Below are 24,967 nucleotides of genomic sequence, written 5' to 3'. Positions count from 1 at the left end.
ATGGGCACGTAAAGGAGCCAGATTGGAATTTAGCCGACACCGTTACCGAACAAACTACACTTCCGGGCAAATTTTGAAACTGTGCGAGTGTACGATTTCCGGACCGCCAGGAACCAGCGGCCGACGAAACGTTATCTATGGTCCTAGAGCACTGATAACGGCTTGTTCGTATCGTCAGTTCGCTTCGAAAATGTGGCAGATAAGTGTACAGGTGTCGGTGCCGTGAAAGTCCGTCACATACCTTCAATATGAGCGCTGATGCCGTGCAACGACAACCAACGACTATCAGTTCGCACGTGTTGGTGATCGGTTTCGGACGTTTGATTTGACCGTGCGCTCATATTGTACTGGGGGTGCAGCTAGCCAATGGTGCCCACAACTCAAAGTCCGAATGATTCTAGCTGTGAGAGTGCTGGGTGACTGTGACTAAAACTCCTTTCCGTTCGTGTGTATTGTGGGGGTGCGTCATAGCTGTGACATTGCATGATAAATCTAGACTTTTAGACGGATGAGCACCTAAATCGTGGCCCGATTTCATAACCTTATCGTGGCAGGTTCTTCCGTGATATCTTTCCTTGCATACGGTGTGCTTGCGGTAATCTTCGGTGTGGGAATCTTTATCAGCGCGCCACGATACCAACAGGGTGGGGAATGTTTATCCGTGTACCGAAACTCCATCGCTTCGGTTCCCATTGATAGCGATCCCCATTGAGCATAAAACATCGGTACAGTTCCTTTCCCGGTGTCAGCAGTCATTCGTCGTTCAACGAACGACCGGTGTGGTGTGTTTGCATTCCTGCAACTGGAAGTGGTGGTCGTGGATACTCTCAAATCGTGTTGCTTAAGATAGGCTGGTTCGATGGGACGGCTGAGAAATGTGTCGGTGTCGGTGTGGTTGGTGGTGATCGTTTGTAGCGTGGCGTTAACCGTGGCAAGCGGCCTCGAGGGCAGTGGACAAGGTGAGTCCACGTACGAAGAATACGATGACGAGGGCCCGTACCAGGGCGGCTACCGGGGGGAAGACCTTGACAGCCTGGAGGACTTAGCCGTCCACGAAGATGTGCTCGATCCGATCACTGACGATGACATTTCTTACTCAGGATACGATTACGAAGAACAGCCGGACGACGCCGTTACATCGTCTGCGAGTGCCACAGTGACTGCACCCTCGACCGATTCCGTACTGCGGCAGCATGTGATGCTCGGGAACGATTCGTTTAGTGAAACGGAAGAAAAGCAATCGATCTCGGTGGACGATGGGCAAAGTACGCCACTCCCCGGTGACAACGTAACGGGGAACGGGCTTGATCCAACGTCCACTACCTTTGCACCGACAAACGAAAACAGCTGCCGTGATCGGCAGGTAGGTGACAAATGTCGCGCGTATTACGTCATGATTGTCTCATTATTCACGTATGGACATTAGCAAAGAAGATAGTGCAAGATAAACAGAAGGGTGAGGTCGCTACTCACCCTGGACTTGAAAAATGCGTAGGGTTTTGTGTAATGGTGTGCAAAGATCCAGGGCAATAACGTTACCTGTAAAGGAATACAATGATTGCTTAAACGTTTTCATACTACCAAATCATCAAAGGCCGGCCGCCGGTACTGTAATCAGTACCCAGAATAGCTTGAGTGAAATGTTCGAAGAAACCGGCAAAAAAATATAATCTGCAACATGATAAGCTCATACCATTTAAATTATGTAATTCTAATGACAGTTGATACTGGAGAATATTTACAGCCTTCCTTTCGAACCTTTCGTTCATACTTTGTTGCAAACTATCAGCAACTTGATGCGAAGGCTTAAGATAAGAGTTTATTTGTTTAAGCTATTTTTTTGACTATCTGAGATAATAGTAATGCTGAATTAAGGTTTTTTTTAACGATAAGAGGAATGCTCTATCGAGAAACGATCCTATATATTCGTAAGCATGGACTGTACGATAGCGATGAAATAATTTTGCCGGCTACATGACAACATATCTATGTTTAGCTTAATATTAACTTCGCAAATTGGGTGCTCCGAACTTGCCACAAGTGGACTGGATTGAATCGCAACTGGAGTTCGCTGCTCGACGGGAGTTGGGTCGGAGAGTTTTGACATTCGGCTTATACGTTCCAAGGACTTACCAGTTTCGAAGGAACGAAAACAGCAGCTAACAGCAGTTTTTCTTTTTTTTTTTGCAGAAATTATTAATTCAGCCAACGTTTCTAAGCCGCAACGCAAGTGTGATCAAAAAGTGCTGCCCACGGGGTGAGAGCTTTGTAAGGGAACACGCCAAGTACGTGTCCTGTCAGCATGATGCACTCAGCACGATCTTACCCCAAGCGATAGTGGCCCAATTCTATCAAGACTGCATTGAAGACCTAGAGGAGGACATACAGCTAGAGGTGCTGATCGGTAATCCTTGCCCCTATGACGGCGGCATGGTGTCGTTCAGCGAGCGTACGAACGATACGCTGTACATCATCCAAAACGGTTCGTTGCTAGTGATCTATGGCGGTAAAGATTATGATGTGTACGACTCGTACTGCTTGGATTACGATCGCGACTATCGAACGCTGATCGGATACGTTTGCCCTTCGGAGGTGCGCATAATGGTGGATGTTGTCAAGGGCCAACTATTTCTGCTTATTCTCTGCCTGATCATTGCCATACCGGCGCTGCTCGTTACCGCGGTGCTGTACATGATCATACCGAAACTCCACAATCTGCACGGCCGTGCTTTGGCGATGAACTGCGTGAACTTTGCGGTAGCTCTGCTGCTGGAATGTTTCTTTCAGTATCGAAACCGCGGCAAACGGATGCTGATACATGACATGGTGCTGAAGAATTATGCGGAATATTTCATACTGGCCACGTTCTTCTGGTTGCTGGTGAACTGTGCGAACAATTGCATTCATGCCTGGTAAGATCGTAGCTAATGATTGTAGCAGATTTAACTGCAGTTGATCAATGGGATAATATTTCGTTCGCAGGTATTTTGTACCGGCGGGGAAGAAATTCAACTCGCGGGAAGAAAATCAACGATTTGCGGGTTACGCAGCATTTGCGCAGCTTGTTCCATTGTGGATTATTTGGAAGTGGTCTAGTACACCCGCAGGTAAAATCGTGCTTCGGTGGCACATAAGAGAATAGATAGTTTTTAGTGTAATATTTCTAATCTTCCCACAGGCACGCCGGCCGTTAAGAACTATCTGTTTTATCCGATCCTTGCGACTTGGGCATTGGGCTTCATTTTTCTCCTGGTAACATTAGTTGGGTTACGGCGCTTAAAAGAGAGTCACTTTAACAGTCTTATAATATGTCGTCGTTTGCTACTGGAAGGGCGTGTAGATGAACTATGCAAATTTTCGCCAATTAACGGGCGCAAGGTGAACAAAGTTATCTACATGTAAGCACAGCAGGAAGATTGCTCCTAACGCATGCTGCATCGATTAGAATATGGTTTAATGGTTTGTTTTCGCACACAGGTCGAAATATACGATACCACTGTTTGTCGTGATGGGCATCATCTGGACGGTCATGGCAGTGACGTACTACCGGTCATACGAGCTGCCAATCTTCTACGACATTCTGTTCGGCTTACAGGGTATACTGATGTTCATCATCTTCGTCTGCATGCCACGCCCCTGGCAAACGATTAGAGAATGGTGCCGTGATAAACGATACTGCATGTGGATATGTCCAACAGGCCCGGGAGAGGAACAAGCGGCGGTAGAGGAAGCACCTATGATGCGACAATTCGAACACGTTCAGATGTGTAGAATGCCTCGTGCATGTAATGTGACGTCAAAACAAGCGGAATGTGACGTCGAAACACATCAATCGCCACAGAATGTGTCAAAGTCAAAACGGATCTTTAGAAACAAAAATCCTTTCATATATCTGGAGGAAGACTAAGGGAAGTGTTTTGTATTGCTGTTGGTTTGTAAACACGATTATAGACCAGGTGTTGTCATCATTGCGGTTTTCACAACACAGTACTTACAGAATCTACTAGATGAAGTGTGAAGTACCTCAAATGTTGGTGGATACCCGACATATCGTGTTGTAACGTCGAAATTCATGACTATTAGGTTAGGGCAACAACCAGTCCATACGTGGTTAGGCTATCATAAATAAGAACCATTACCAACAGCTATTTGATGTTGTGTTTAATAGGCTGTAGAAGAAGTATTTCCTGCTTTCGAAAATGAAATATTTCGTTCAACTTTAATTTGCAATTCGTTAATACAAGGGTTCACGTGTACGTCCATCTATAATGCGTGTTTCACAAGATCACCAGCCAAATTAACATTACAGACTTTGTGACTCTTACTTGTCCATTATTCACTTCAAAATAGGCATTGACCGCTCGCATTGATTTCTCGCTTTCGACTAACGCTAAATATTGCCCACGACGCGAAGACGGTGTCGTTTTTTTCTTCTATTGTTTAAGTAGTTTATAACTATATATTTTCTGCAAGCAACACGAGCTAGTCCATGATGACGTATAGGCTAGCGTTCGGGCGCTGTTGTGTCAGTGTGTACAGGGATTTATAAAAACAATCTTAAAAGTACAATAAAAAAAAAACACATTCACAAACAAACGAACAAAACGAACTGTACAGAAGCTAGAAGCTACTCACTCAACAATGGAATTTACGCGTGGAGATTGTTGATAAGACAACCTTATTCTTCTTCTATATCTTGACCCGAGTGATACTTATGGGTTTGGAACGTTATCAAAGCACTTTACAGTTTGAATATGGACATAAAACAATACAACAAACTCAATCCTTGAAGACAGCGTGAAGTACGTCCGCGATTGGTGTTGCAATGGTATGTAGCTGCTGGTGCTTGTGTTTTGGTACAATTATCCTAGCTAAGCTAATGCGATAAGGCCTCACCTAATGCAGTGTCTGTCCGCGTCCGCTAGCGTCCCTGCCAGCGATTCTAACGTTCTACCATACGTTATATGGAACAAGGCAGCAAAAACTCCTAACTTGATCTATAAAGATGAATTTTGTTTGCATAGCGTCTCTTTAACGGGTGACTACGAATTTTATCACGCACAGAATTTGATTGGAAGAAGGGGTTTTTTTGTCTGTTACTATCAAGAGTTACCAACCTAAACGCTTTCTGCACCGGCCACTCGTACGGTACGGTCCATTTTCGGATATGTTCCGAATGCAAACGTAAACGCACTTTTTTCCTCCTTCTCCCTTTCCGTTTTCGTGCTTCCAGCCGTAGTTAAAGAAGAAATTTGTAGGAATAGAGTGACTGTTTCTTACAGTGAACCAGGCGTAACCTAGTACCGTTTGCGCCGCGATCAATCAATTTCGTCGAAGGACGGTGACGGGCATCGTTTTTCAACCGCAAACGAGCTGCTGATACCGACCAGACCGGTAACGCCGCGAGTACCGGTGCTCTGGAAGTAGAGCAGCTGATAGCGCGAATCGAGTGGCAAACTAACGTTTTCCGAGAACGTTAGCGTTACCGTGCGGGTGTTCTGCAGATGCTGAAGCTGTTGCTCGTTCAGCTGATGCTGCTTATCCTTGTACGTTTCGGTGTACTCGTACGCCAGGTACTCGCTCAGACTAGTAAAGTTCTCCTATGGGGGACAAGAATTAGTTTGAGAGAATGTGTATCGTACAAATATGCTGTCGAGTTTGGATTGTTTGTAACATCCACTAACTCACCCGATAGATACCGATCCAATCGGCATTACCCTCCTCGAATCCGTTCGGAATGACATACTCGATAGTGTTCGGTTCCCCGACCAACCAAAGCTCGATCGGCTTGAAGCTAATGGTGCGCTCGGTCGTGTCCTCGTACACCTGTCCGTAGTCGACCAGATCCGTAACGAGATCATCGAAAGAATGTACATCGGTATTATTAGCCATGGCAAGCTTGTAGCTAAGCCGATTGTTATGCTGATTCCGGAAGTGTTCCACATTGTACCGAGATTTACGATTCACCTGTGCGCGTGTAATCGCACCAGTGTTGGCGTTGCGTGTGTATGCATATAAATATTTTCATTTTCCCGTGCACGGATTACACCGCAAGTAGCAGGCAAGCAGAAAAATCACAATTTCCCACCATGTATGGCACGCGGATGAAAGAGGCGTGGTGCGGACAGGTAAAGTGACACGACGATGCAATTACATCCAATGCCGACGATACAGGCAAATGCAGTTAGTTTCGTAAGTGTGCAGTTTCGGCGCGATGCAGTGCGTGCGGTGCATGCGTCGGACACAATACCAAATTATGCGCGTTAAACACAAAACGGTGGCGTGTTGGTTATAAGGTTGCGATGAGAAGCAAAAAAGAAAGAGAGAAAGAAATAACAGCAACTTTTACCAAATAAAATGGAAAAGAAAGAAAGGAAAGCAAATACGAAAAGCTCCAAGCGATTAATGCGGTGAAGAATAAAATATGCTTATTCATTAATAGTACACGACATCACAAGTTATGATACATAAAATGGCAGGTTAGTGATGTTATTTTACAGCAGTAAATGTTACATGCAAGAGGACTTGTGGAAGAACATATTTCGTTTACTTAAAGAATTGCTAATTTTGTAAAAAAAATAATGATTGTTAACTTTGTATTAGTAGGCATTATAAGTTATGCTATGTAATTGTTTTACGCTCAATCAATACGCAATCTTACTTGTTGAGTTAGATTTATAAACTTATTTACAATATACTGCTTACCACCTCAATAAACACAAAGTTTAGTGCAAATAAAGCGATAGAGCTATCAGGTGAAATCATGCAGCGTGGTTCATTTTTGGCTTATGGTGCGCGGCACGACACGAACTCACCCTAGCTTCCCTAGGTGCGTCCGCCATTCTGGCACTGTGCAGCGCTGCGGGACGCCGTTTCTTGCGGCGTATCGTCTTAAGCTTCCGGCTAGCCGTGGTAGCGTACAGATTGCCATTCTCGTCTCGGCTAGCCTCGAGCGAACACTGCACCAGTCCGGGGTTTTATGTCGATTTAATTGCATGACACGGGATGCGACAACGCAAAAGTGAGAGAGGGCGCGAAACGTAGGTGTATCAATGCCAGATGGAACACACCGGAAGTTAGAAACGTGCAAAACACAGAGGAAGGACCAAAGCACATACAGAAAAAAAAACGAAGGCGAGGAAACAAACACAGTTTGATTAGATTTCCCTGCTAGCACTGTTTGGCTTATTAGTTTCCCATTTTGGGATGGGGGAAATTGAATTTCCATGCTTCTGGTTCATTGATGATCGATACAAGTGTGAAACAATGTCGAAAACATACACACATAGTAGCACATCATCACGCTCCCACACACGAATGGTCCGCTTGTCCAGAAATAGGACACTGGTATGGTATTTGTACAATGGAAAACACATCCGGAAGGTGGTGAACTTTGGCTTTGGAGGGAAATCAGTATCCGAAGACGTACCTTTAGTGTGAATTCACTCGTTACCGGTTTGTGGTCGCTAATGTTGTAACTTGGATGACTTTTGTATGACGTTTGTTCCACCGTGAGGCGCACATTTCGATAATTGTTCTCGTTCACCGCGTACAATATCCGATCGGTCCATGCCGGTCTTCGTCTACAAAGGAAGAAAACAAGGAAGAGTTTGTATTTTCCATTTCGGCGCACATGGATTTTGATAGCGAAGGAAACCCACTTCATATCATATTCGTTACTACCATGCTCGAACTTGAACGTTGGTGGAAACTGTGGCAACCGTTCCTGTAGCTGACTAAACGCACGGCCCTCGCGTCTTACTAGCAGCAGCTGGTCCTTTTCGATCAGCTGCTTCAGCTCATCTCGTGCAACCATGGCACGAATCTCATCAGCGGACGTGGTCGCTTCGCCCGTTAGACGGAAGTTTAGATCGCCGAACCAAAACACGTAGCTAAAACAAAGTATCGAAGTATGGACAACGAATTAATAACGTGTTAGAATCATCGCCTGGTGCCGCAACCATATCGGTCCCATACTCATGATCAAAGATGGTTTCCTTTGCTTTGACGTGAAACTTTTGCTCCTGTACGATCCGTTCGTAGTCATTGATGCGCTCCTCCAGCATGTGATCGTGCGCGGCCAAATGTGCGTTCACCAGACAGATCGAGCTGCCGTACACGTTCAGGCGTATGCTTACTGCTCCCTTGTTACCCTGAGGTATGCAAGAAAGCAAGAAACGTTAATTAACGCCACGTTTAGGTAGCGTGAGGTGAGGATCGTGGCATGCCTACCCATATTCCACCCAGCCCAGTTCGGGTGTACTCCGTCTCAACTTGTCGCAGATGAAGCAAGTGTTTCCGCCGGGCAAATACCGACAGCAGCAGACCCTGCATCTGCTCCGTCTTGATCACGACATAATCACGCTCCTTCAACACCTCCTTAAACTTCTGCGTCCATAGATCATCCTTGAAAAGGTTGTAGAGAGTGTTCTGGGGCTGAGCGTTCACTTCTTGCAGTCTGAAAACCGAGCAGAAAAGGAAGCGCATTAGGGATTTATGAATTCCATTCACCGCACGCTCGTAGGTTCACCTACCCAATCACAAAGAAGTCCGGCAGATGCGTGTCCTGTTCAGGGCGATTCTCCAAACCCAGCAGCTTGTTGAGGGAGATGCTTTCTGGGAACTTGGTACTGACATTCCATGTCACGATGTAGATTCTGAGGACGAGAGATAAAACACCGGCGGAACTTTAAGGTTAACAATGGCCGTAGCACCGCTGGAAGAGGATGCAAAGTACGCATCTTAACTATTGTTAGTTGTTGTTTAACGCCACCATTTCTAGTTCCAACGCTTTCTAAAGCGTCCAACAATCTTGGGTCACTGTGCACTTATTTCCGCTACCATAATTGCCACATTTCATTGCCGCTTCGAGTGAACAATAAAAGGCTCTTGCATAAGGCGCATTAGGTTCGCGAACCGCACGGCGCGTGTATACGGCGTACAAAGCAACATCGCACTGGCTCGCACTTCCTGCATCATTCCTACGGCAATCGTGTATAGCAAACGCCATCACTTCACGTTCCTTGCTACGTCAGACATTATATGATCAACACCATGCTCGATGCTCTTGCTCAATCTGCACTCCACATGTTGGCGCGGACCTTACTGTCGCCCATGGAGATTGCTTCACCGTGCGAGATGTTTGCCGATTGTCTGTTATCGGTAAGATTTACCTGCACGCACGGTGCGTCCGATGGTCCTGCTTAACTGGGTATGACTTCCGGCGCCTTTTCGAAGACTTTCGCCCAAACATCGTGTCCACCGGCTTGGTTGCGCGACACAACACACAGCACGCTCACTCACTGGACCATTCGGTTCGTACCGACCAAGGTGCTGACCAACACGTCCGATACGCGCGGAAAGAAATTGAGGGCAAGGTCTTTTTCTCTTGCGTTGTGCGGTAGCACCCTGATTGCTAGTTTTTCTTTTGTGGCTTTCCACTCGCACCGATCTGTTGGCGGTTTGATGCGTCCTCACGTGCCCAGCACCGATCCTCGACTGATCGTACCCCTGTTTGCCGGGTGTGGATTTCCGTGGCTTCGGCTGCGTGCAGTAACGTTGCCCTGCCCCCCCTCCCGCGCAAAGCATCGAACGGGCGGTCAAGTAAGTCAACTGGTGCGCCACTATCGGGCACTGTGCCGCAGAACCACGCGGAACACACACACAAACACCATCAGGCCTTCGTAGTGAAAAGCGAAAATATAATCGCTCCTCGCCGAACAGAGCGTCGCTTTACCTAGCTTTATTTTCACCGGCAACACGAAACACGAATTGACCGATAAAACACACGGGTGGAGTGCTTTTTTTGGCCGCACGCAACTCTACGCGCGCTGGAAAACGGGGCCGAAGAGGCACACAGTAGGCGCTTTTTGTGTTTTTTTTTTGTGGTGGAGTAAAGAGTAGGCGAGGGAGAGAATCAGAGACATGGTACCGATGGGTGTCATTATTGCGATGGTTAGGTTTATTTTTTAAATGCCGAAAGATGCAACTAGCGGTTGATATAATCGCATCAAACGTGTCGAAAAGGGTTACTCGAAAAGTATCCTGAGTAGTTTCTAGGTGGAAGGGATGGTAGAACGGGAAGGGCGGAGAAGAGTAATAAATGTTGAATGCGAAGTTTGGATATCTTAAATAAACATAACCTGCGACCTGCAAAGAACATCGGCTCCTCGACCATTTGCCCTTCTTACGTATAATAATAATATACGCAAAATGTAACCTCCTGTGCACTCATAATACACGACGCCACAGGAGGTCCCATCAAATATATTGTAAAAATTAATTTGTTTTTTTTTAAACATCATCAAACTATGCTTCTATTAGTGGGCATAAACGAATACTGTTACTGTGCAGGCATTAAATAGTGTTGTAAAACTTTTATAAGGGACATTTTTGTCTTAAAACATGTCCTTCATTGAATTGCCAAGTAACTGACACCGGTCGTTGCTACGAGGAAGTGATGCCACCGGCGTTACTGCGCATATACCATAACAAAATGAAATTTTGTAGCAAATTCAAGCAACACCAATTTGGACCTTCCACCTACGATGGATGCCCGGCCGCCCGAAAGCACATAAAGGCACATAAACGTACGATCGGCCGGCAAGGAATGAAGTAACGAAGCAAACACACAATCATTTGCACGATGAATTGATTTCCCTCCATTTTTCTCGCGAGCAAAGAGGAAGGAAATTTTGAGGCAATACCAGCACACGAATGCGGATTGCGTTAGCGGCCCTTGTATACACGGACACGCGCATCACTGCAACTGGGTAAGTGATTTAAATGTGATGACGATTGTCCACCATCGAATGCATCGCTTGCACACCCACAAAATAAAAATGCAATTAACGGAAAATTAATGGCTCGAACAGGGTGAGTGTGAAACGAATCGGAAGAGGTTTAAGTGCGAGCTGCGATTAGCTAACAGCTGCATTAAACGTGCAACAACACTTGATTTTAATGAGCGAGCTGGGTAAAGGTGTGGATGCAAACTGGAGCTAGGTAGTTTCTTCAGGGATTGACCTTCATTACTTGATGAAAAGAAGATGAAAAGGTAGGAAAGGAAGTTCAATAAAATTTTTAAGTTAAATAAGATTTTTTTTGGTGAAATGATCAAGCATATTGTGAAAGATTGTTGAAGGATGTGTGCTCTAGTAATCGATTGTCACAAACTTCGGTTGATCTAAGGGAAGCAGCTCATAGTAACAGATTCCCCTCCAGTCCCACCAAATACACAGTAGAATCTCCCTAGCCGCTGGTTGTAGTTTGGTCGCCGTTTGAATTGTTCAGTCGCACTTTGGCCACGATCGTTTTCGTTCAATATTGTCACATTAAAGCTATTTTCTTATCCCGTCTACGAAATGGGTAGATATGGCTAAGGCTTAACAGCTGGACGTTGAAATTTTATTTGTTTTTTGACTGTTCATTGTCGTAGGATCCAAAACATAGAGCATTATTTTGAATCCAACTTTGGTAAAATAGCCTAAAACTGTTTAATTATCGTTCTGTAGCTGCTGGGTTAGGCTACGAATACTATCTTTTCTGTGATTGTATCGTCGTAAATCGACGGAAAAAACAAAAAAAAAGTCTTGCTGTCTCAACCTAACATTAAATTATTGAGAGCATTCCTTCATACCCGGTGCAACCATCGACTGCACATTCAGTGGCACAATGCCCTTTGACCGATTTATTTGCGCGATAAAGTTAAAGCATGAGTGTTCGACCACCACCCATGCTGTGGTTGGAGATCTCCAAGCGCAACCACCAATTACTTCATCTGATAACGATGCAATGATGTCACACGCGACGGAACCGACGGCCGGTGACCGCACGGCGTGTAAGGCGAGACACGTAAAAAAAACCCATCGGTACCAAAAATAGCGAGCTCTAGTGTAATGGCAGGATGGAAGATGAGTGGTACAGTTGGAGCATATAAATAAATTCACATGAAACCCCCACCACCACCCCCTACAGACAAACGTACGCTGTTCCAGGTGTTGCTAATGGGTAAGCTTCAGCGGCGATGAATTATAAATAGCAACCTCACACACAATCCAGCGAACAGTAGCGAGTAGTTATTGCGCTATTGACTAAGTATTGGACCTGTTGCTAGAAAGGTGAACCGTTGCTAAACGATGCTTCTTAACAGGTGCGTTTTTTTTTTAAATATGTAAAACGGTTTCAATGGGAAATGGAGCCTCGTACTGAAGCAGCGTTAGTCATCGTAGCAACCATCCTCAAACTGTCAACCGTCGCATCGAAATTGCGAAACACACGAAAATCAATACCGTTTGGCATCGTGTGACACGGGTTCATTTTCTCCAAACGAATCGCACGAAACACGGGAAAAGGAAAACGCTGGGATGGGGCGGGCGCAAACTAGTACACACCAAGGATGCCTTTGGAGTGCACATCGCTTCTGCAGCCTGCTTCCAGCTGGAACAGTAGAAGCCGACCCGACGCCTCTTATTGATGTAGTAAATACGTGTGTTAGTGTGTAAGCTTTTATACTTTCCTTTTATGCGTGAGGTATTGGAGGGTTTTTTTGTTGTTGTTCAAGTAAACGGGAGCCAAGCAGTCGGACCGAACCTTGATGTACAACGTATCAGATCAAGATCGATATACCGTTCGTGGCTTGTCCGGGCGAAAAAGGGTTGCATACCATCATCGCACAAAGCGCAAAGGGCTCGGAGAAAGAAAAAAGCCGACCCGCTTCTTCTTGTGCCAGCAATGCACACCCTCATTTGAATGGGATTAAATAGATGAAACACGAATCAAACATCTAATTACACACGATCGCTCGCAAAACGTGCCTACGATTCCGATGACGCTCGTATGGACCCGCGTGTTCTAATTAATGGGCTCTCGTTTTCCCTCCCATTCTGCCATGCGGTACGTGTTTGTGTTTGCCCCCAGTCGACACACGAATGAAGGGTGTTCTCATCGTTAGGACAAACAGCGTTTGGAGACTGGAGAAACAACACGCTTCTCACGCTACGAATCGCGTTGCTAGAAGTGCAGTGCATCTTAACGGCTCGGCAAGTCCCTTCCGGAGTCTGGTCAGCATCGGAAGGGCCTCACCAAGCGTTGGCTACGATTGACGTCACGGGGCACACCGTATCGGAACGCCGAAAGTGGTTCGGTACTTATGTAACCCACCATCAAAGAGGATGATAACAATATTTCCAAACGAACGCTTGGGTTTCGATAGAGTACAGCACTGCTACACAAAGAAACACCTGGCAATTGTGTAGAATAGCTTTTGCCTCATTTATTATAGTTACCCTTTTTTAAACGCCTAAAGGTAGGCAATGCGCAACACTTTACAGGAGTTTTTGAAAATGTAGTGAAAGAAACATTCTTTTCATTCAATACAAATTTTAATTAAATTTGTAAAAATAATATTTTTCAATAAATTTTGCTTAAAAAATCATCTAAAGTACAAGCAAAGTGTTCTTCACTGCCAACGGATCATGCAGCCGTTAAAGCATATCAGCGTGACTTGCTCGCAAAAGGGCGAGACGCCACTAGGAAGTGTTTGCCACGAAGCGATGGCCAAGATACAGTGGCAAAGGTGTAGTTGTGGAGTTTATGCGCCAGTACGCGAATGAAACGATGAAGCGATAAGTCAGAACCGGTGAGTGGCCTGATAAAGGCGCCTGATATTTGTTTTCCCCTCGAAAGAAAACTAGTGCACAGCGAAGAAGGAAATCAATTCCATCCACCTTCCCGTGTGATAAGACCGCTGTGGCTGGCTTATCGTAATGCTGCCCCGGGGCGGTGCAAATCCGATCGATAGGGCCACGATGTCAAGGAGCCCCTCGTTTCGCTGAATTCCGAAATGGTTTGCACATCTAAAGGAAAGCAGTGTGTACAACCTGCGCCCGTATTATGGTTTATGATCCACGGTGACCGTGGGCCAAGGTTTCCCCCGGGGGGTCAAACAGGTGAAAGCAGGCAGGTTGAATTGGGTTGATCCAAAAATAACACACCGATCAATTTTATGGACGGTTTCGATTATTGAATAACAACCGCTCGAAGCTTTTTGTTCGGTTTTTGGTTTTGGCACGCAAATTCCCCCGTTTGTTTGCGACATTAGTATAGCTACGCAGAAGGAAAAATCTACAAAACACCACCCGATACTACTCACTTCACGTCCCAGTTGCTATCACAGTGACTCATTTTGTGTCCGGTCGATGAGTCCTTCCGCTCTTTCCGATCGATTGCCGTGGAGGGACCACTCTCTCTCTCCGGTGTTGATGTTCTTCCCGGTGGATAATCCTACGCTTTACGACTGCTGGCTGTATGGTAATTGCTTCACCATCGGACAGAACACAGATTAATATTCACACCATTCACACTCGCTTTGATATGTTTTGCCACCGACCACACCACCGAACCAATGCAGAAACAGTCACACACAAACACAACTGAACGGAAGACCACTAAAACCGTAAGCCAAATAAATGTGGTTAGTTGAATGGTTAACACAATTTGCTTATGCTAAACCTGTCGGCATTCGACAAACGATCGCCGTACGAATCCGTTTTGCACCAGCGAACCACACTGACTGGACACATTCGTAACGGAGGGGGGATTGTTCAACCGCACACGGTGGGATAAACGTTCGATGCTTGAACGTCGGATCTTTATCTTATCGCAAACCGCAAGTCCGAACCGCGATTCGTGTTCGTTATCAAATAATTATCACTAGCAATGGACGGACGACTGTGGGGGAGTGAGAGAGGCAGATACTAAAAACAGAGTGTTTTTTTTTTCGCTGGACTTTTATGATTAAACATTACTTCTCCATAAAAAAAAGCACATGATCCTACAGTTGAGAAAAAAAGTGTGATAAAACAGGGAACAATTATTTTGCCGACCCGTACGTAATGGCCATGTTTCTATGCACGATCATAAACCCGTCAACGGTTGGCCTTTTCCGCTCAAGGTGCAACGTGACCCTCCTCTTGGCCGTTGACATTCGTGTGCCGATCGTGCGCCGTTTAGCTTTCAAAAACTCACAGCCAAGGTGAGTGAGTCACGGTGATACTGACCATCCGGTTCTCTTTCGTCCTGCGACTGTCAAGGCAAACGGGGCCAGATGGATGGTTTAGACGCAAGATCCTAATGGTGTATACGCCAGGGGGAATTCAATTTTGGAACAACATATAAAAAAAAGCACTACAGATGATTCTCAGGGCTCTTACACGGCAAAGTGCGAGCAGAAGGATGACAAAAATCAGATAAACTATCTGAAGATTCGCTGACATTTATACAAACGCAGGGCAAAAGATCGATTAAGCACAACAACCTCAAGAGGCTTAGGTCTGTCACTTCTGGCTTTCTTTGACTTTATTTACCACGTAGCCGTTTAGTCAGTCCTGCGTACGGGGGATTGGTCCGGATGGGATTTTGGACCGGCGCCACTACCAATACACCAGCGGGCCAGAGTTATGTAGGAGAGGGGAGTGGGATTTTCAAAATCTTGAGTGTTCTATTTTGGGTTCTGTTTGCTACTGCAGATACTTTTTACTTGACATCAGCAACTCTAGAAGGCCTTCGGAGGATTCGTGAGGATTATGTGATGTTCTTCATTAGAAGCTCGTTGATATTATTGGAATTCCCAAGCCTTAACTATTGGACAATCTCTTCGGGTTCTATTTTCTACTGCAGATATTTTTTGCCTGACTCCACAAGTTCTTTAAGGGAATCGTGAAGATTTTTCAATATACTCCACTAGAAGCTCTACGATAGTATTGTTTGTAATTCCAAATGTTGAACTCTTGGACAACATCACAAATTCTTCAATGGATAGTTCTCTGATGGGGTTGATCTGTACAGCTTCTGGACAATCCTGACCTGGAGTTTCAATGTTTCTATTTGAGCACCTCGTTAATGCTCGTTATGCGAGATCCTGCTAGGTGTGATTATTAAGGTTAGGCGAAAAACTCGTCAAAAGAGGTTCTCGTTATGAGCAGGTTGAATGCACTTCCAATAGAACCTGTTTCCATCCTCTGGGAACTGCGCAGAAACATTAAGCAAAATATGCGTCAAACCGTCTGTCGTTCTCAACACACAACATCACACGATCGTTCCATGGCGGTAGGCTGCAACTTAACCTTGAGTTAGACGATATTGTCTCCACTTTAAAGTGACACCTTGAAAACAAAAAAAAACTTATTTAACTAGCTGTTAGTTATTTTCTTATCGGGTTAGGTTGTTTGAATTCGGTTTCGTTCCATAACTAGCTGGAAATGAAGTTGGTCTTCCCGCCGCGTAGCAACTACCGTCGTCGCCTACTAAACTGTTTGCGACCGTTTATTGTCGATGCTTGCGTTTTTACTACGGGACACGTTTGCGGGAGAAGCGAAAAGGAGTTACAACTCGTTTCGATGGGGGTTTTTACGAGCTTGTTTGTGATGTTTCAGGCTGCTTTCTGTTTCGTCGGTTGCAGAAGACAGGTTATCATCGTGCAATGATGATGGCACTTTTTTTTGCTTCAACGGATAACCATCATAACCCTAATGTTGTGTAAAGCGTGTGTGTGTGTGCACACACCCCATTCGAAGGTGGGTGATTTGTATTAATTGGTGATTTTCCTCTTTTGCGACAAAGTAGCACACTCGATTGTGGCAGGGTTTTGTTTCCCTTAGCTAACCCTTTATTGAACGGTGTCGGTGTTTGTTCACAGCAATAGAGATAAGTACAGCTTTCGGTATTAACAACGCACAGTCACACATACCGCTACGACACGAACACTGGTTTGCGAATGAAACCTCTGGCATTACGGCCAATTAATTTTCGTATGACTCGCGTTGACGGTCAATGGTGTAGTAAAACGCATGGTGGAATCTATTTTTAATGCTTCCCACCATTTACACGGGCCAGACTTTGTGACCAAGAACACCGATCACATTTTTTCGGGGTAGAACTTTTCCTCTCTCTCTCTCTCTCTCTCTCTCTCTCTCTCTCTCTCTCTTTGTCTCCCGGTCCATCCCTGTGATGATGGATTTATATTTTCCTCTTTTGAAGGAATACATTTTTGAGCACTTGTTTAACATCTTGTAAGGGCATGTTAATTAGGTCACATTGGTAAACATCTCCACACGCTTCGGTAAACACAAGCAAACTGAGGGCTCAACACTTTGCACACCGCGTTTGGTGGAAAACTGTCACGGTATAATGCCTTCTTTTTTCCCCTACACATTCACTGGAACATCCCTTCGCCACCGGAGGGATGTTCCTCATCATAACAACTGATAATGCAACAAGCGCGCGATTAGAACTTCAGTCACCAGCAGCACTGCTTTTCGGTGTTAAATTGATCAATAAAAAAAAAAAAACGATTGAACCGAACACAATAAAACCATAACATAACGTACGTACAACGTTGTCGGGGTTGTATCTGAGTGCAACGTCCGCAGTGGGGGTGGGTAACAGGAATAGAATGGTACAAAAAAATCAACACTTTGAAATTTGAGGACCGCGCAGAACTTTAACCTCCGTTCTCGGCGAGAAAGAACAAGAAAATGATGTTCGGTAGCAAAATATAAACAAACATACGACACTGGGATGGTGTGCGGTCAGCGATGCTGATGGCTGGGGAAATAAATTGTTCCAATAATTTGAGTGCCATAGTTAAATTTTTTAATTGTACAATTGATTAAGAAATTGAAATAAATTGTTTGAAAAGCATTGAAGAGATTGCAGCGTTTGAGGATTTTTTAAAAAAGTTTGGCTTTAAAATTCCACTGTGAATCGTAAAGGCCTTTCGCATGTTGAGAAACCAGTTCCCATCTCACAACTAGATGACGCTGCACGAAAAGCCAATTCAAATGGAGCATAACGGACTCTAAATACTTATCGCAAGGTGTAGTTCCCAATTTCTAATGAAATAACTCAGCAACAATGTAATATTCATCTTAAAGTAAAATACAAACCTATTCCCCACCAAATTTGCTACAAAATGGAAATCAGTGTTCGGAAACGCTTGATATAGTTCGCTGATTTTCGCTATTTATTCTCATAGAATCTCTTACACGCTACATTTTCTCTAATCTTCTAGCAGGTTCGTTGCTGTTAAGAGTCACTTAAAATCTAATCGCTCTAGTCGTCAATCTCTCGGTATCCTCGGGATAAAAAAATGTAAAGCGAAGGCGAAAAAGTAACGCACGGTACTGAAACCGTGAGACGTTTGAGTTCCTTTTTTTTTGTCTGTTTTTATCATCCATTTGTTTTCCACCTTTTCCCTTCCGTTCCATAAACTCTAATATATACACAGATGCCCGCCGTATGCGCATTCAGACTTCGTACAGAGTGTGGCAGCTGGTTTAGTTTTCTTTAGTGCAGTGATAGAAAGAAAGTAAGGGAAGCTTCCGGTAGTACAAGGCTAGTTCGTTGTAAGCTCTTTTAGGGGAAGTTAAAAAGGTGATGTAAGGAGTATTCTATCTTTGCTTAAAACCATTCTAGCTATATCGTAAAAGTGTCTACATGCCACGGGGAGTGAGTTAAAAAAAACGAGAAGAATATCTGTCATGGCTTAGCATAAACGCCTCTGAAATGGTCACTCCGAGTGGTTCGTCTTAAGGGTAGGGGAATACTACTGATCTAGAAAGCGCTCCTTTCGATGGTGAAACTAGTAAAACGTGTTCTACTATGAATCTCCCTTGCTGCAGCAGTGGGAAGAAACTTTCTAGGCGTGAAATGAACCAGATACTACCAACTAATAAGTATTCTTCCTCTCTGATGCCTTACGTTTCCTGGTGAATCTCAAATCCTTCTGCACACAATCGTGCGTTTGCTCGAGATTAGAATGTTGGCAAATGTTTCCTCGTTTTTTTGTAGTTTTGTTTTTCTTCTGCTAAAATGAAAGAAGCATATTCCCTTTTCCTTTGTTTTTGTCCTGTCTGAAACCGAAACCATTTTTTTCCTTTTATTCTCGTCTGTCCGTGCAAACGCTTTGTACCGCTGGTGTACGACTCCACGGGTTGGGAGCATCTTCTACCGTCCTTTTGCGTGTCACCGTGGTCCTCCTTCATTTATTTCACCTTTGCCCTCTAATTTCTGTTAGCAGTTACCGTAGAGAGATCACATTTTCTCGTTTACTCTGTGAAGGGAAAGAAGCAAAAATGTGTATTTTAATTTAATTGCACAACGCAAAAGTGTTGTTTGACCACTATTTTCTTCGAGTGTACTTACTAAATTAACTAAATGAAAACTATCGGTCCCATTGGGCTTGGAGAGCGCATTTGCGGTCCTAGGATGTACGTTCGCTTGTTTGCCCTCGTGTCGTGAAGTTTAGCGGTGGAGCGTTTCGTTTACAGTTGCACCGATGGGTGTGGGGGTGTTGCCTTATGCATCTAAAATCACCTCTTCCGCCAAACACCGAGAGGGAGAGTCAGCGCAGGGAACGGAAGCATCCTTAGTACGTGGCCCACCAGCCCCAGACGCACATACACACACATACACACGCACGCACACGGGTCGCTTGCGGGGTTGGCCCCGTTCGGTGTTACCTAGCTCTAGTCTTAATTGTATCCCTCTGGAGTTCGGGAGGGGTGGGGGTAGTTGAGGGGTTAGTTGCATCCGGCACGGTGCCGCAGTAGATCCTTCCGTCTGCTACCCCTTAGTACATCATGCCCGGATGAACACCGCCACCACGTTGGAAGTACACGTTCGGATTGCTGCTCATCGTTTGTTCGAGCGTGGTGTAGAGATTCGTCTCATCCGGTCGCATAAAAAGACCTGCACCAGGTGAGGAATAAAATGGGGAAAAAGAAGTAGATATGTGAAAAAGGAGTAATGAAGTAAGGGAGTTAACTCCGACGTAAGTGGCATAACTCCCTACGAAACGGCGGTAAAATGTATAGGATTTATGTTGAGTAAAAAGCCACAAAAAATCATACGATAAATACGAATTATGATTGCTATTTTACGAAAATTATACGGCTATTTTAGAAAGGAATATCGAATATAAGAAATTATTTCAAACGGTTGCTACTCTGAAGTTGGCCCATGAATAATCGATCTTGGCCCCTGAGCTTAACGATTCGTTTGAAATTTTAAGGGGGTAATCTACTCTACAAAAAAAAAAAATCTAGGAATTTAAAAACCTTTGGACTAGTTTCTTTTTCTATTTTACTACAACTACTTCTACTACTACTACTAGTACTACAACTTTACTTTTAGGATTTGTTACTCCTAAGGTTACTTTAAAACTTTCCAGTAGGTGTTTATGAGACGTGCTGAAGCTATAGCTATGAAGAAAAGCAGTTTATAACTGCTGGAGCTCATATTTCCAAATATTTGGGTTCAATTTAAACGCAGATTAAATGTTTGAATGTTATAAAATCCTGCTCCATCATAACCGTAGTACTATTTCTGTTCAATTTTACGCTGTCAGTTGCATTTTTAAACATAGCACGATGACGGAAAGTTTTAGTTTAAAAATAACGAAAAGCTTTAATTATGCTTTAATTCTTTAGTTGTGCGTCTTATCTTCCATTGTCGTAGGAATAACATTGTCGTAGGATTAACAAATTTATTCCATGTTTGACAGTTATGTCCGAAGACCGTCGAAATATTACATCACCATAAACAAAGCGTTGCTATTGTCTTCTACTTTTGTATAAAATACTTCCAAAATAATAAAAAATTAGAGGAAACAATGTTCAGAAATTCTAAAGGTTCTATGATTCTATATATGATTGTTCGTAAAGTACAAAATCCAGTTAATCATGCATGACATAAGCAATCGTAGCATATTAAGTCATGTCTCTATGGAACACTATTACAACACAGGAAGTAAGATGAACATCTTCCCATCGAGCACCATGGATGTCGGGAGGAATGCGTTGCTTGGGGTCAAGAGAAGCTTTACCTCACGTGCCAACATTACAGACGAAGGCTTAGCGGGATGAACTTGCGGTCCACCAAGAGCGATGGTTACCTTCAAGCACGCGAAATACAAGCACCTTGCCCTCCGCATAGTGTGTTTTCTTCTCCAACCCACCCTTCGGCGTTCGTTTTCGTAACGAAAAATGTCGATCGCGCCCGCTCCTTCAACGCTTAGCCTCGGTAGCTAACTGCTGCAGTTGTAACTATTAGTTTGACAAGTGAAATTTCCCATTTTTTTTCCAAATGAGCTTGTTAATTAAGGAGGGAAACGAAATTTTTGCCGAACAGGCAACCAATAAACGGCGCGGCAATTGGTAGCAATGAGAGATGAAAAGGGAGGGTAAAACAAGCAACATGAGCTTTGGCGAGATTCCGACCAGCCGAAATACAACCGCCCTTTTGGCGTTAGTTCGGCCCTCTGGGAGAGAGAAAAATAAAACAAAACAAAAAAAACGCACAGGTTTCACTTTCGGATAATTGGTCAGTTTGGTGGTTATGTTTGGTCATTTTTTTCCCTCTTCTTCGCTATTTGACCGACTGTTAAGGGAGAGCTAGTGGAAAGGATTTGTTTTGCTGAACCCAACCAGACCGGATCAAGCTTCAAGTTTGGTGCCGCCGGGCTACCGTTTTCGGTCGTTCGAATTTCTTAGCCTCGGCGAATCGGTAGTGGGTTTAATGCTTCAAGCATAATTAAATTTTCGAGCTTAGGTTTTGTTTCGGTTACGGGGTGGAAACATTTAAACGATCGCCTCAGGAGAAACAGGATGGTGGGACGCAAACGAACAAGAAGGGGTTGGCAAATTAATGAGTTAAGGCAAAAATCGGTCGAATTCCTGCCCGTACGTACGGTAGGTTAATGGTGTCGAAAAGCTTCCTGGCCGTTGGATCGATCGCTTGTATAAATGTGGTTTTTGAAAATATTTTGATTGTATTTAAACTATTCCGGACACATGATGATTAATGATGATGGGGTTTTGCTTTGGTTTTGCCCTTTGTGTTAAAAGAAGGAGCGCAAACGTGCAATATTGGAGTTAGTCTTCTAATGTCAGCTTGAAGAAATGACAAAAGAGAGAGAGAAAGAGAGAGAGAGAGAGAGAGAGAGAGAGAGAGAGAGAGAGATAAAAAAAACTCCAACACGGATTTAAACTCATTTTGCTCATTATCATCACAAGTAAAAATAAAGGCTCACATCACAAAGCGAATGAATAGAAAAATATGAAAAGAGAAATCATTCGATGGTCTAATCTAATACAGAAGCTAATGAAACGATCAAAATAGAAAGCCCCCTAGAGGGGAGTTCCTCGTTGGATGGGGACCAACATTTGTCTTAATTTATATCAAATTGCTTTCTGAATGTCACCAAAACGGTTTTGAAAAAAGATGCCACCATATGGAGGGGCACTCAATTGTGCTATCGTGCTATGATTATTAACAATTCAAATCATTAATCTGCTAATCGCGCTTCCGATCTTTGCTGCCAGCATTTAGCCAGCTTCAATTATAATGCGAGTCTTTATCAAAACGGTGAAAGGAATTATTTTATTACTTATTTGCTAATCTTTTCCATAATTATCTTCCCGATAGAAAGAGGAAGAAACGAAATAGGACATTACGCACTGTTTAAGTGGAAGGCAACGGAGGGAGTAAGCACAACTACGGCTCAATGAGCATGAAGAAAGAGTTTGGTGTCAACTCTCACTCCTTGTGCTATATGTGTCGCGCTGGAACGCGCAAAACTGTCATCTGTCAATGATCGGATAACGGTACAGCAGCCAGCTTCCAATGCAGTGAAGGTTTTGAAATTTGAAAGGCCACAACAGCTCCCAACTCCATACCTCTTCGATGGGGCGTGTAGTAGTTTTAATTTAATTTGGGAGCACAACAAGAAAAAAGAAAGAAGGGCGCGTAATGAGGCACAGGAGGAAAGTGAAATGCTCGTAAATTAACCGCTCCCCTGTAAACGAAAGGGGGGGGGGGAGCACAGCATTAAGAAATAGGTCCCGCCAAGCGTACAGGGCAGTGGAGAGGAGTGGACTTTGTTGATTGAGTTAGCTTGAGCTAAAAGGGCTCTCGAAACTGCAGCCGACAAAACTAATCGGTGAAGCGAAATCTGCTGCAGTGTCTGCAAATCTGGAACCTTTTGTTGCGTTGGGTATGTTGAAATTAATAACAAGGCGCTTTAGAGCCAAACAATAAAACGCTGCTGATGACGGTGCCCCGGTGTGGGACTGGCTGGTTGGTGAGACAGTAGCCAATTGGAGCCCCCGCGTCTGCTGTAACGACGATGATGGTGAGTACAAAACGTGCGATTACACGCCATCATATCCGTCAAGTCAATCAAGCTTAGTAAGCGAAGCCATGTCGCTTAATCCGATTGCCGCTAGGGGGCGCACCAGCTGAAGCCTTAGTAGGCGTTGAAACATCAGCGCAACGGCAGGCGCGTGCGAGAGAGAACGAGCGACAAAAATGGGGTAAAAAAAGAATGCAAAGCATCGGATGCTGTTCACTCGAGTTGACTGTGGTTCGTTTCTTATTGTAAGCGTAATAAAGAAAGTGAAACCTGAGAGAAGTGACGCCAGATGACGATTGTATAATGGGAAGCGTTACGTTCATCGTACCATTCTTTACGTACTTCCCCCGCCATTCAAGACGGGCCCGCCGGGCCCGCAGGGGAACTTTAAATCCCACAAGTGCAGCGCGCAGGATGGGGCGACGAGTCGTGAAAGAATTTCTTTTCAACCATTGGAAGATGAAAGCAAAACACCTTTTTTATGTAAGCGGCTGGCACGGGTGAAGTGATCTTCCGATGGTTTGTTTTCGTTTTTCGAGCGATTTGTTTTGGGGGAGCGTTTTTTCTCTTTTTTGACATGTTGCCATCTGTCAGCGGTGACAGGAGTGAGAGTGTACTTTGATTTGTTTACTTAGGATTGTGTTTACGTAGCGTGCGAGGAGTTTCATGACATAGCTTGAAGAATTTTTAATTTGAATAACAATCAGTCCCCGCCGCCCAGGGGAAGGAGTTTTGGGAGACATTTAATGCATAATCATTTAAGAATATAGTTGAATGGTGTCTTTCTTTCCTGCTAGAAATTGGGTAACAGTATAGTCAGCTGAAAGAGTCATGCAGCCGTGTTGTTAGGCCAGTCGGTTTTGTTTTTCTGGTTGATTAATGGCTTAACATAATTATTTTACCCATATTCGGGAAGCGTTAGCGCTCGCCTCGTTAGTGAACAGGTTGTACGACTTACGGTAAGGATGGGTGAGTTAGTGCACATGGATGTACCAAAAAATAGTTAGACAACACACAAGTAGTACTTCGCGTCATCACAGCGCGTATACTTGCGTGTGTGCGTGTTGGATGTGAATGTTGGGCGTGATATTAGGTATGCCAATGAAGGATTAATCCCGCTGGGTTGGACGGGTCAGTTTGGCGCACTGCTGGAATGCTCATACGTACCTGGGTATCGGGCCTGTTGCGGTGCCAGTGAGGGGTAGTAACAGAAGGGGTGTGTCATATGTGCTGGAAAGTAATGATACATGCGTGGCGTATAGCTCGGTGGTGCCGTAACCAGTGCAACGCGATCTAGAAATTAAGGAGCAGAAAGACAAACGACGATATTGGTTGGTGTATTGTTTTTTTTTTCTGGATGGCGCAGTCTCGGAGCGGGTTTCCAGGGAGCGGGTATGTGAAGGATGCTCAGGTTCATGGGATTTCTCTTTTCAATTCCAACTCTTTGCAGTGCTTTTCCTTTGAGTGCGTTTGTGCTGGAAACATTGTGGTGTGTGATTTGTGGTGCTATTAAACGGTGCATAAATTATGGAAGTAGTACCGTCAGCAAGATGTAACCCAATGAAAGGATGAGGTGCATGATTATACACAATTTTAAGCATAAGAAACACAGAAATTTGATTAAAAGTCACCAAATCCAAGCTGAAAAAAAACCCACACAAGTGTTTGATATATATATTTATAACATGTATTCACATTTCTGAAATGGTTTTGTACAAAGAATATTTACAAAAAGTTAATAGCTGAAACAGTTGAGCAAATCAACAGATACTAGCA

The 24,967-nt window shown here is 44.3% G+C and overlaps 3 protein-coding genes across 3 annotated transcripts in view; 1 reads left to right on the top strand and 2 right to left on the bottom strand.

Moving 5' to 3' along the window:
- The first annotated feature begins 859 nt into the window (after nucleotides 1–859).
- LOC128718768 (probable G-protein coupled receptor Mth-like 14) lies at nucleotides 860–3,907 on the top strand. The gene is made up of 5 exons (XM_053812385.1): nucleotides 860–1,363; nucleotides 2,191–2,912; nucleotides 2,983–3,107; nucleotides 3,179–3,398; nucleotides 3,478–3,907. Exons 1-5 carry the CDS (start codon nucleotides 860–862, stop codon nucleotides 3,905–3,907), a joined length of 2,001 nt encoding a protein of 666 aa, XP_053668360.1.
- Nucleotides 3,908–5,318: 1,411 nt separating this feature from the next.
- On the bottom strand, nucleotides 5,319–14,184 carry LOC128719392 (phosphatidylinositol 4,5-bisphosphate 5-phosphatase A-like). The gene is made up of 9 exons (XM_053813017.1): nucleotides 14,153–14,184; nucleotides 8,535–8,687; nucleotides 8,233–8,458; nucleotides 7,978–8,153; nucleotides 7,662–7,892; nucleotides 7,430–7,583; nucleotides 6,816–6,959; nucleotides 5,689–5,967; nucleotides 5,319–5,600 (listed from the first exon to the last, which is right to left on the bottom strand). The coding sequence occupies exons 1-9, from the start codon at nucleotides 14,182–14,184 to the stop codon at nucleotides 5,319–5,321; spliced, it is 1,677 nt and encodes a 558-aa protein (XP_053668992.1).
- A 5,446-nt stretch (nucleotides 14,185–19,630) lies between these two features.
- Nucleotides 19,631–24,967, bottom strand: part of LOC128706752 (uncharacterized) — a 38,528-nt gene continuing 33,191 nt past the window's right edge. The window contains exons 2-3 of the mRNA XM_053801694.1: nucleotides 24,359–24,484; nucleotides 19,631–19,749 (exon numbers count right to left, since the gene is read on the bottom strand). Coding sequence (XP_053657669.1) covers nucleotides 19,631–19,749; nucleotides 24,359–24,484 — 245 coding nt within the window. The remainder of the gene's footprint in view (nucleotides 19,750–24,358; nucleotides 24,485–24,967) is intronic.

The sequence above is a fragment of the Anopheles marshallii genome, chromosome 2, assembly GCF_943734725.1.
Source record: "Anopheles marshallii chromosome 2, idAnoMarsDA_429_01, whole genome shotgun sequence".
Lineage (NCBI taxonomy): Eukaryota > Metazoa > Arthropoda > Insecta > Diptera > Culicidae > Anopheles > Anopheles marshallii.
Note: the sequence above shows the minus strand (reverse complement) of the source record. Positions and strands in the feature narration are given on the sequence as shown.